The sequence below is a fragment of the Artemia franciscana genome, chromosome 17 (assembly GCF_032884065.1).
Source record: "Artemia franciscana chromosome 17, ASM3288406v1, whole genome shotgun sequence".
NCBI lineage: Eukaryota > Metazoa > Arthropoda > Branchiopoda > Anostraca > Artemiidae > Artemia > Artemia franciscana.
The window spans coordinates 31,368,794-31,380,964 of NC_088879.1; the positions used below are offsets into that span (position 1 = coordinate 31,368,794).

The 12,171-nt window shown below is 36.6% G+C and overlaps 1 protein-coding gene across 3 annotated transcripts in view; it reads left to right on the forward strand.

Annotated features, from left to right (window-relative positions):
- Positions 1-12,171, forward strand: part of LOC136038141 (EF-hand and coiled-coil domain-containing protein 1-like) — a 204,755-nt gene that overhangs the window by 54,402 nt on the left and 138,182 nt on the right. For all 3 annotated transcript variants that reach the window (XM_065721173.1, XM_065721171.1, XM_065721172.1), the window contains one exon: positions 9,514-10,406. In XM_065721173.1, coding sequence (XP_065577245.1) covers positions 9,536-10,406 — 871 coding nt within the window. In that variant the 5' untranslated portion in view covers positions 9,514-9,535. The remainder of the gene's footprint in view (positions 1-9,513; positions 10,407-12,171) is intronic.

Here is a 12,171-nt window from a genome sequence, read left to right on the forward strand (position 1 = left end):
TTTTTAAAATAAAAATAACTTTTTTACGAAAACCTGCATTTTCTATAACACTGTAGTAGCTTATCTTATTATAACACGAGGAAATTGTCACTTTTACCTGCCTTTGTAATTAGAAAAAAAACATTTAAAACAAAATCAATGTTTTTATAAAGAATTGCATTTTCATATACTAGATAATGAATGTCGCCATACTTTTGTTAGAATTTCGGAAAAAACGAACTTGCACATATTTTTTTAAACTAAGAATTTAGAAAAGCACAGAGTAACAGAGACTTTACTTTTTATAGTTGAGTTAGAGAAAAGTAATCTCTTTGGCTTTCCCTTTGCTGCAACAAGGTAGTATTTGTGGCAAAACAAGTGAAATTTTTATCCAAAATTAATGTAAAAAATAAGAATATTTGGATCCTTCATATTTCTTTAATAAATCGCGGCAGTTTCACAATTCTTCTTTTTCTAAAATACCCTAGCTAACAAACACACTATTGCATTCAAGTCCCGCGTGTTCTTAGATCATGGGTATGGATCCATAGACAAGCCGAAACCTGGCAATGAAATAGAATCAATTCTTGTATCTACCGAAGCAAATACTTATGTTTAGATAGATCACCCTTGTAACCTGATGCCGCCCAATGTGCGCGCTCTTTTAGCTGAGTGAGGGCTTAAGCGGCCTACCTGTAATTCAAGACAGGAGATAAGACATTTAATCGCCGGATGAAGTGCGGCTTCGCCGAAAGGCGGATTCGTTGTCAGAATTTATACTAAAAGGTTTTAACTATAGGAGCTAAAATTAGTTTTATTGGAACTAAATATGTTGTTTAATCAATTAATTAAATAGTATGTTTTGTATGTTGCTTTAATATCAATAGGATTGAAAACGGAGCAAGTCTTGGTAACGAAATAGGATGATTTGAGGTTTAAACTTAATGCATAACATACCCAAGATTGCTGCCATAGGGGTTCAAGCAGGGCCGTATCCAGGATTATTTTTTCAGGGTGTGTTTTACACCAAGATTTTTCTCGGGGGAGGGGGGTACACAAAAAAACTAAAAACGTGTAAAAAATTGTTTATATCCATTTTTGTTACGTTTTTACGAGTCATAAAAAATTTAATGGGGGGTTCAGCCCCTACACCCTCCCCTGGATATGCTATTGGGTACAAGATGACCAATTGAACAGGGACCCTCTCCCCAAAAGGGTCAAGAATTGTAGCGTGAGTGCCTAAATAAGGTACACAATCACACACTGGACAACCGTAACCGGACATGAGTCTTACCGCTCCGCACTATTTTAATATTGGTCTTCGCGAAACCTTTTTGATCAATAGGAGTGACGAGTTTCGGAACAAGGGTAATAGTTTGTCTGTGGATAGTATTGACACTTTCCAAAATTATCGATCCTTGGATACGATTCAGATTCAGCTGAGCTGAATATCGAGAAATACTGTGCATATTCCGGAGTGACCGGTAAACTATTTGTCAAACATTGTTAAATATTACAGTGGTTTAATTTGCTCAGATTACTTGTCAAGCATTGTTAATTATCATTGCGGTGTAATTTGAAAAGAGTAATTAGGGAAGAATTGCATCATTTATAGTAGGGGCTACAGTAGTGAGGGGTATGCAAACCTATTTTCTGTTCCTTTCACTTGGTCCTCTATATAAATTTATTAAATGTTTCAGAAAGTGTTGTTGTAGAAGCGATTGTTTACCCTAGGCTTGTGCATACATACACCTCAACAATATCTACCTAGTTTATCCTATGAAGTTTCCCTTTCTGAGTCATCCCTGGTACCCAATTACAAAATCAATATATTCTATTAAATATCTGAAATCTTCTGTTAATAGATTTTCTTCCTTGACCATTTGTCCTTATCCATAGCATATCCCTGTAAACACAATTTCTGTTAAAGAAGTTCTTATAGTTGAAATCCTCTTGTAGATTAACAAAACCGAATATTATTTTTTAACAACATTCCGTGGAACAACTAATTTTTGAATACGTGATCTTTTGTTTGTATATCTAAAATTATGGTTTTTATTGCATTTGGTATTAACCATTTGACATATAGCAATCGCAAATTCTGTCGGTCTGTCTGTCTGTCGGTCTGTCTGTCTGTCGGTCTGTCGGTCCCGGTTTTGCTACTTTAGGCACTTCCAGGTAAGCTAGGACGATGAAATTTGGCAGGCGTATAAGGGACCGGACCAGATTAAATTAGAAATAGTCGTTTTCCCTATTTGACCATCTGGGAGGGAGTTGTGGGCCTGTTAATTCGGAAAAAATAGAAAAATTGAAGTATTTTTAACTTACGAACGGTTGATCAGATCTTAATGAAATTTGATGTTTGGAAGGATATCGTATCTCAAAGCTGTTGTTTTAAATCCCGACCGGATCTGGTGACATTGGGGGGGGGCTGGGGGGGTTTACCTACAATCTTGGAAAACACTTAGATAGGAGGGATCGGGATGAAACTTGGTGGGAAAGATAAGCACAAGTCCTAGATACATGACTGACATAACCGGAACGGATCTGCTCTCTTTGGGGTAGTTGGGGGGGGGGGGGGGTAATTCTGAAAATTAGAAAAAATGAGGTATTTTGAACTTACGAACGGGTGATCGGATCTCAATGAAATTTCAAATTTAGAAGGATATCGTGTTTCAGAGCTCTTATTTTAGATCCCGACCGGATCTGGTGACATTGGGGGGGAGTTGGGAGGGGGAAACCTAAAATCTTGGAAAACACTTAGAGTGGAGGGATCGGGATGAAACTTCGTGGGAAAAACAAGCACAAGTCCTAGATACATGATTGACATAACCGGAACGGATCCGCTCTTTTTGGGGTAGTTGGGGGGGGGATAATTCTGAAAAATTAGAAAAAATGAGGTAATTTTAACTCACGAACGGGTGATCGGAATGAAATTTGATTTTTAGAAGGATATCGTGTCAAAAAGCTCATATTTTAAATCCCAACCGGATCTAGTGACATTGGGGGGAGTTTGGGGTGGGGTAACCTAAAATCATGGAAAACGCTTAGATTGGAGGGATCGGGAGGAAATTTGGGGGGGAAAAAGCAGAAGTTTCAGATATGTGATTTACATAATTGGAACGGATCCGCTCTATTGGGGGGGGGGGGGTAATTCTGAAAAAATAGAAAAAATAATGTATTTTTAACTTACGAAGGAGTGATCGGATCTTCGTGAAACTTCAGATTTAGAAGGACCTCGTAACTCAGATCTCTTATTTTAAATCTCAACCGGATCCAGCGTAATTGGGGGAGGGACAGTTGGGGGGGGGGGCCGGAAATCTTAAAAAAAAATACTTAAAGCGGTGAGATCAGGATGAAACTGGATGGGAAGAATAAAAACCTGTCTAAGATACGTGACTTACATAACCGGACCGGATCTGCTCTCTTTGGTGGAGTTGGAGGGGGGTAATTTTGAAAATTGAGGATTTGTAACTTACGAAAGAGTGACCAGATCTTAATGAAATTTGATATTTAGAAGGGTCTTGTGCTTTAAAGCTCTAATTTTAAGTTCTGACCAGATCCTGTGACATTGGGGAGAGTTGGAAAGGTAAACCGGAATTCTTGGAAAATGTGAAATTTTTTTTATTTTATCTTACGAATAGGTGATCGGATCTTAATGAAATTTGATATCTAGAAGGAATTCATGCCTCAGTGCTCTTATCTCAAATCCTGGCCAGATGTTTTGACATTGGGGGGAGTTGGAGGGGGAAATCTTGGAAAACACTTGGATTGGAGGAATCGGGATGAAGCTTGGTGGACAGAATAAGCAAATGTCCTTGATACGTGATTGACGGAACCGTACTGTATTCGCTCTCTTTGGGGGAGATAGGGGGAGGGGTTCAGTGATTTGGCGAGTTTGGTGCTTCTGGACGTGCTAGGACGATGAAAATTGGTAGGCGTGTCAGGGAGCTGCATAAATTGACTTGATAAAGTCGTTTTCCAGAGACCACGGAGATACAAAATCTCGTGTGTATAAAATGAAATATAAAAAAAGCACCCTCTCCCACCCCCTTCGGAATAATTTACACGGTCACTCCTGACCGAGACTTTAAAAACAAGAGGAACTGCATTCGTCGTACCGCTTTGTCTTTTCTTCTAAACAAAATGAAGGTGAAAGATAAGATCCTAAAGAGCCATTGATGGTGGAGAGGGCGTCAAAGAGACATTTCAGGTGCTAGTTCTTTTTTACACGGAAAGATAGCAACCCTATTCTCCACCTTGCGGCAGTGGGGATCGCACTCAGGGCTTGATATTCCCAAGAAGAGGATCAATCAACTGAAGTGCGACAAGGTTTCTAAACGAAATACAAAGAAAAAAAAAAAAATGAAAATTACGTCAGTTTTCTATTTATGGGAAGCGCAACTGCCGCAAAGAAAAGTTGAAGTCTAAATTGGCAGCATCTAATTAAATGGACTCTTTCGTTCCTGAAAGGGTTTTGGCACTCTCTCGGGTTTTATGTTTTTATTGCCATAATGTGTACTATTTCTAAATATTACATCATCTGGGATCGTTTTGATTGTCTATTGTTTGGCGTATTTGACTTTTATGCGTTTTCAATGAGGAGTACAATTGTTGCAGTGAACGTAAAACATGGATTTAACATATAGTTATCACACCCTGAAACATTAATTTGATGGCTTCTTGAAGTTATAATTCTAAGTTTGAATGTTGAAAATTTCAAGGCTTTACAGCATCCAAATAAATGATCTACTGCACTCCTAAAAGGTTTTTGGCACTCTACTCTCTCAGATTTGACATTATATTGTCATATAGAATGTGCTATTTTTAAATATTAATTTAAAAAATATTTCCCGTTAAACGTTTTTTTTTTAAAGAAAAGTAAATATTAAAACCTGAAACGATCAGAAATTAAGTCACGTAATTTGGTAGGCTAATAGTTACAGTTAAAACGAACTGAACTTACTGTAAATGAATTATCTGGAACCTAAGGGCGAACAGAAATTAAAATGATTAATCAAGCTGGAACAGAAAGCATCACAATTAAAAGTGGGCTACCACACTCTTAACCCTCTAAATGCCCGAGTGCATTTGCGCTTTACAGAAAACAAAATAAAGTTCAAACAATTTTTCTTCAATATTAATGCGTTAAAGAATCAGAAGTTTGTAGAAGTTCTAGGAAATATTTATTTTATATATCTTAAAGCGCAACATCTTTTTATACACCTTTTAAATATTTTAAGCAATCAATTTAGTTTCATTTGTGATATTCAGTGAATTTTCCTCAATACTTTCATTAATAGGACGTCAGTACCAATGGCTGTATCCAGTTAATTTTTTGGGGAGGGGCGGTTACGACACAAAAATTTAAAAAACGTATAAAAAATCTGTTTCTATTTTACTAATCGGATTTTTTGAAGGGGGATTCAACCCAGTACCCCCCCCCCTCCTGGAAGCAGCCTTGTCATCTCCTTGGAGCTTGAAATTGTGAAGAAAAAATTCTTATCCTTGTTAATTTATTGTTAATTCTAAATGACTGAGTCACAAGAGCCTATCAACGGGGAATGAATAACATGGTGAACTGATTCAGCTCTGCAGATATGATAGCGCAGACATCCGCGTGAAAAATGGTCGTTAACAGCAAATTGTCGCTACCATGCGTAAAGATCCATATATATTTACGCCTCTGAAATAATTACCAAAAAACGTCTGCTAAGCTATTCTCAAAGGGAGGATCAGCAAGGAAATGCATATTAAAGACACTTTGGTCCTCTTGATCTATTATGCCTTGTTGAGAACAGCTTAACAAATATTTTTGACAACTTTTCTGTTTTTTTTATTTTTGACAACATATCAAAAATATTTTGACAAAATATCTGAATTACTTTCGTAATTCAAGAATTACGAAAATGTCAGATCATATCGGACACTACCTATACGCATTACAGGAATGAAACTAAGATTTACCTTATAATCTTTTTTTTTTATAAAACTATTTACTTAATGTCTAAGGTTAATTTAAAGGTTAATTTAAAGCTGAAATTTCGGAAGAGTAACTCCCTCCCGGGAAGTTATGATGTTGGTAGACTTCAGGATGAAAATCTGAGAAAAAAATTCCAGGAACAGTTGAGTACTAAACTTGAGGGTTTAAAATTTGACAATGTGGAAGATGGATGGAATAATTTCAGAAAAACAATTTGTGAAGTTGCTGATGGTGTCCTAGGGAAGAGTGCTAAGACAGCAACTAGGAATATTAGTGAAAAAGCTTTAGGTTTAATAGAGAGTAGAAGGGGTTTGTATAAGAATTATCTGAGCGATAGGTCGTATGAAAACAAAAGGAATGTAAAGAAAGTGGAGAAAGCATTAAAATATGAACTAAGGAGATGTGAAATGGAGGCGATGGATAAAATTGCTGAGGATCTGGAAGATGCGGCTAGACGGCATAATAGTAAAATATTATACTGGCATGTTAATAAATTGAAAGGGAGTAGCCGATCCGGACTAGTCCCAGTTAAAGATAGAAATGGGGTCACAATTAGTGATAAGGAAAAAGTTAAAGAAAGATGGGTGGAACATTTTGAGAATGTGCTAAACCGAGATACAGTTGCAGGAAAAGATATAGATGAAAATGAAAAAGTTTGTGATACCTTGGATGTGAAGGAAGATTTGTTTAGTGAGGAAGAATTAGCGACAGTACTAGAAGGATTAAAAAATAATAAGGCCCCAGGTGCTGATAGTATGATTAATGAGTTCCTTAAATATGGTGGCTCTGAGGTTAGGAATAAGCTACTGAAGATTATGAACATGATTTTTGAAAAAGGGGAAGTACCCAATGATTTTAGGAAAACCTTAATTAAACCACTGTATAAGAAAGGTGACAAGAGTGAATGTCGGAATTATCGAGGCATTAGTCTGGTCTCTGTAGGTAGCAAATTACTGAGTAATATGATACTTTTTAGACTGAGACATGCTGTAGACAAAGTTTTAAGGGAAGAACAATGCGGTTTTAGAAAAGGTAGAGGATGTGTCGACCATGTTTTCACTCTTAGGTTAATAATTGAGAAGTCCCTTCGTTGTCAAACACCTTTGGTCCTTAGTTTTATCGATTATGAGCAAGCTTTCGATTCTGTTGATAGAACAGCGTTAACAAAGGTCTTATCGTTATATGGTATACCAGAAAAATACATTAAAGTGATTTGCGCTATGTACGAGAATAATACTGCTGCGGTTAAGGTAGGAAATGAGGTTAGCAACTGCTTTTGTATTAAATCAGGAGTTAAGCAGGGTTGTGTTCTATCCCCCTTTATATGGATCATTTTGATGGACTTCGTCTTAAGGAGCACAGGAAAGGCAATTGGAGACCATGGAATCAAATGGGGAGGAAGAACGCTCCTGGACTTAGATTATGCTGATGATTTAAGCATATTAGATGAAAGTGTGAGCAAAATGAATGAATTTTTAGAGGTTTTACGAGTTCAGGGTGCTAAAATAGGCTTGAAAATTAATGTTAAGAAGACTAAGTCACTAAGGTTAGGAATAAGTGAAGATGAACAGGTGACCTTAGGTAACGAAAAGATTGATCAGGTTGGGAGCTTCAGTTACCTTGGTAGTATTATTAGTAAAGATGGTGGGAGCAGTGAAGATGTTAAAAGTAGAATAGCTAAAGCTCAGGGTGTTTTTTCACAGTTAAAAAAAGTTTGGAAGAATAGAAAGATAAGCCTACAAACCAAGATTAGAATATTGGAAGCTACAGTGATGACAGTGGTCAAATATGGCTCTGAAGCATGGACACTCCGAAAAGCAGATGAAAATTTACTAGATGTTTTCCAGAGAAATTGCCTACGGATTGTTCTGGGTACCCGGCTGACTGACCGTATTTCAAACAGTAGGTTGTACGAAAAGTGTGGTTCAATCCCGCTTTCTGGGGCTATAATGAAAGAAAGGTTGAGATGGCTAGGCCACGTTCTACGGATGAAGGATGACAGATTACCGAAGATTGTCCTTTTCGGCCAACCGTCTGGGGCTACACGGAAAGCAGGTCGTCCTTGTCTGGGTTGGGAGGATGTCATAAATAAGGATTTAAAGGAAATGGGAACTTCCTGGGAGGGTGTAAAGAGGGAGGCTTTAAATAGATTAGGTTGGAGGAGGAGCGTGCGTAGCTGTGTTGGCCTCAGGCGGCTTGGTGCTGCAGTGAGTTATTAGTAGTAGTAGTAGTATTTACTTAATGATACGATAAATTGTATTTCAAAGCCAAAAATGCAGCCATGTAGGCTCAAAAGCACAAACAGTATATACATACATCAGCGATCATCATAAGACACAACATTTACTTACTAAACAAGAATTTTCTTTTAATTAACTTTTCAAAATACATCACTATTCTACAGATAAATGTGGCGACACACTATTTAAGATGAGACATTTAGAAGTATTAACTCAGTTTTTCCGAATATACCCCCCCCCCCTTATCGTTGAGAGCCCCTGGTTCCGGCCCAAGAAATACACCAAATTATTTTCTTCATTTTTGCAGTGGGCGTGGGCGGTACACCCGTCTTCTTTGCAGCTTCTCGTTGAATGAACATGGTATCACTTCTTAGAGGATCGGAGGAAAGTAGGAAAATAGACTACTCACTCCTTCTCCAGAAGGGAAGTTTAGGGTTTTGAAATATTGAGTGCATCACGTCCTCGGATTGTTCAAGGTCAGAAGCTTGTAAATAAGTAAACCATTGCTGTTATTATTAACTCACTAGAAGGGCAGGCCGCATGATCAAGCGAGGGAGCATAGATGAAATCAATATGGTAAATTTTTGTCTTCCCTCTGTGTGTTTTTAGTATGCTTCTTATTTGTAGTAGAATGGTTTTAATGAATCATCGTAACATGACAATTTTTTTATCATTCGATAGCTGAGACTGCTTTATCCATCGACCGAATAACAATTTAAAAATTTTCTGTGCCTTTTCTTAGAATTGGAAAACGTGATAAAAATAGGTCAGACATGCGTTCAAATATGAAATTAGTCCAATTTTCTAACGAAGTTCAGGTTATAGTATAAGGTCAAAGTCAAAATAATATCCCAAGATGAAAGACCTTGATAAGGTCAAATGTATCCCAAGATGAAAGAATCTTGTTCGTTCGGTGGGAGTTATAGCAGAATTCTTGTCACAAGATTTTATATTTCGCAGGGTATATAAACTTTAAGTGAAATTGAGTGTTGTATTTATTTATTTACTATAACGAAACTGCAGTAGGCCAAAACCCTGTTTTTTTTTTTTTTTTTTTTTTTTTTTTTTTTTTTTTTTTTTTTTTTTTTTTTTTTTTTTTTTTTTTTTTTTAGCAAAAAATGCTTTAATTTAGTTACACAGTAATCTTCTATAAATCTTTTACAAAAGATATGTATATGTCTATCGTTTATTGCCTTGATAAACTGTCATATGGAAATCTGGCATTAGTTTATAAATTATATCAGTGGAATTTCTGGAGGAAAGTACTCATGTTTTAAAGGTGTCTGGTATAAATTTTTTACTTAATTTTAGATAAAAAGCAGATGGTGCCTCTATGGAGTCAAAAGGTCGTGGTAAACTGCCGATTTGCGGAGGCAGTTTCCAGAAAGAAACAAAACAGATACCAAAGTATATATTGCGAGGTCAAAAAAGTCACAAAGAAGATGTTCCAGTTTTACAGCAAAGAAAGCTGCCGGACCCTCCGTCGAGGAGTGACAGCCTGTTCCACTCGAGTTGTGATTTTAGTGAAAAAATTAGTAAGTCCGAAATAGGAGTTCCTAAGCGTGAAAAATTATCTTTGATTTCAAAGCGGGGTGCACCATTAAATTTTAATGTGCCTGAGCCAGTATATGCAACAGCAACCCGTGATAAGCATAAACACAATGCGGGCTTAAGAAACTTGTGCACCTCAAGTGAAGGATCAGCAACGAAGGAGCATTCTTTGAAGCGTCAGGATATATACTCAAGAAATGTTTGTTCTGAAAGATCGGAATATGTAAGCAGTCAATTACCTAAGCCATTACAAAAGTTTCCTGTTAGCTTAAATGACAGAAGTGTAACCCCGCCCGAAAGTGGAATATTTTTGTCCGAATTAGGATTAGAATCGAAATCTCAACTACATCCTCATCATAGTCATACAATGAGTGGAGTGTCTAGTGAACAAAAGAGTGATTCAGTGAAAAATTCGAAAGTTGGCAACTGGATGTCAAGTTGGCTATTATTTAGGCATAGGAGGAAATCTCCGAATGTAACTACTCCTGTGAAAGATAGGGATGAAAGTAATGTTCAGATCACTGATGCCGGAGCTCAAACTAGTCAAATGCTTGGACCGCGGGCTAGATTTAATGAAAGGAAAGAAAGATCCAGAATTCAAAACCGCAATCGCTCTTGCATTCTAAAAAAGGAAATACTTGCACAAACAGAAGGTAATGAGTTACCACATTCTTTCAAGTTCTTTTCGTTCGTTTTACTAGGGGCTATTCTGGGGGGGGGGTCTACTGTCTTCTGTTAGTACTCGCTTTTACTCTCGCTGTTGAAGGTTTTCTTGGGAGATAATGAGTTTTGAAAGAGGAACACTGCCCACCTAGGATGACAGGGGGTAGGACATGGAGCTTAGCCACCCGAAACCCTAAACTTTCCTGAATTTCTGGGCACTTCTTATTTAAATTAGCAAATAAGATCTGTATTTTATCCTCCCCTCTCTAATAAAAGATCTTGCGTTCGTCCCTGCTACTCACCGTCGCCCCCTACATACACATTTGGTTCTCTCACAATAGGAAAAAGGTGATAATTCCCCCCAAAATTAGTCAGAAGGAACTTGTAAAGTTTCAAAGATGTGCCATTTCTCTCTTGAAACAATTTTTATAAGACTATGTATCCTGAATTTATCTCAATGTGATAACTGACAAAAAAAGTAGATAATACAAAAAATTGTCTTGTAAAATGTTCCAATGATTGTAAAGCGACTTTTCACCTTTATTGCTCTCATCAATGCATAGTGGCACAGCAAAAATTTAAGGGCTTAGCGAAAAATGCCGGATACTCATTTAGTAATTCTTTAATTCGTTGTATCAGATATTTAGTACATTTTAATGCATTTTATCATTTTTGATGCATGGGGTTCCTCGTATGACTTTTAGGTGTAAGAATATAAATATAAAAGAATATGAATGTATATCCTACTTTAAAAACTAGAATATGCTCTCATCAGCTGCTCTGATCCTCATCAGTGACAAATTCCACGATGAAGCTCCAGAAGTTTCGGACAGTAGGACATACCGGCAGATTTAGATTTTATTCTTATAAGCAGAAAAACAATTTTTATAAAATACTGACGTTGCACTTAAGAAAATTGCTAGCGTGCTGCACAGGTTTTCTAGCCGGTTTCGTGATCTATAATACAGTAATGACTAAAAAAAAACAAAAAAAAAACAGGTCCCTACCACTGTTTTTCCCTACTGACCTCGATCAGGACAAACTATCCAAAACAGCATTCAAAATTAGGCCGCTTCTCATTCTCTTTCAACTAGAATCAAGTTACTCGTGATTTGATTATATGAGTTTAATAAATACTCATAATGATAAATACTCTTTATCATATTCTTATTATTATTATATTATGTTTATTATAATGTTATAATAACTGTTATAATAATGGCATGTTAATTATATTTATTGCTGAACATTAATATAATAACAATAATATTATCTTATATTTATAATATTATATTATTAATATTATATTATTAATAAATACTTTTCATTTAAGAATTACTCGTTTACTCTTCTCTTCAAAACTAATAGCTGTTCAGCTACCCTTTTGCTCATCGGTATCGCACACAGGTCCAATAAACTGTAATCCAGGTCTGGATCGTGTGCTCGTCCTATGCTCCACATTCAAGAACTAGGCTAAACCTAGTTTCAGAACCCTGAATATCACCACTAGCACGATGAAAATTCAAAAAAATACTTGGGACTAGATTATTTGTAAACTGGAAAACAAAAACCCTCAGCTGGATAATCACGTAGTTCACCAACGTTAAGCAAACCCAAAGACCTAACAAAAAGCACTTGCATGCCCTACTTCTTTAACATGCTTACCTATTATCCATACTGCTTCGTTTTGTAGGATTGCAAAAAATGTTTATATGCAGTTTTGTTACGTTATCGGAAGAAGTTTCGGCGGGAGGG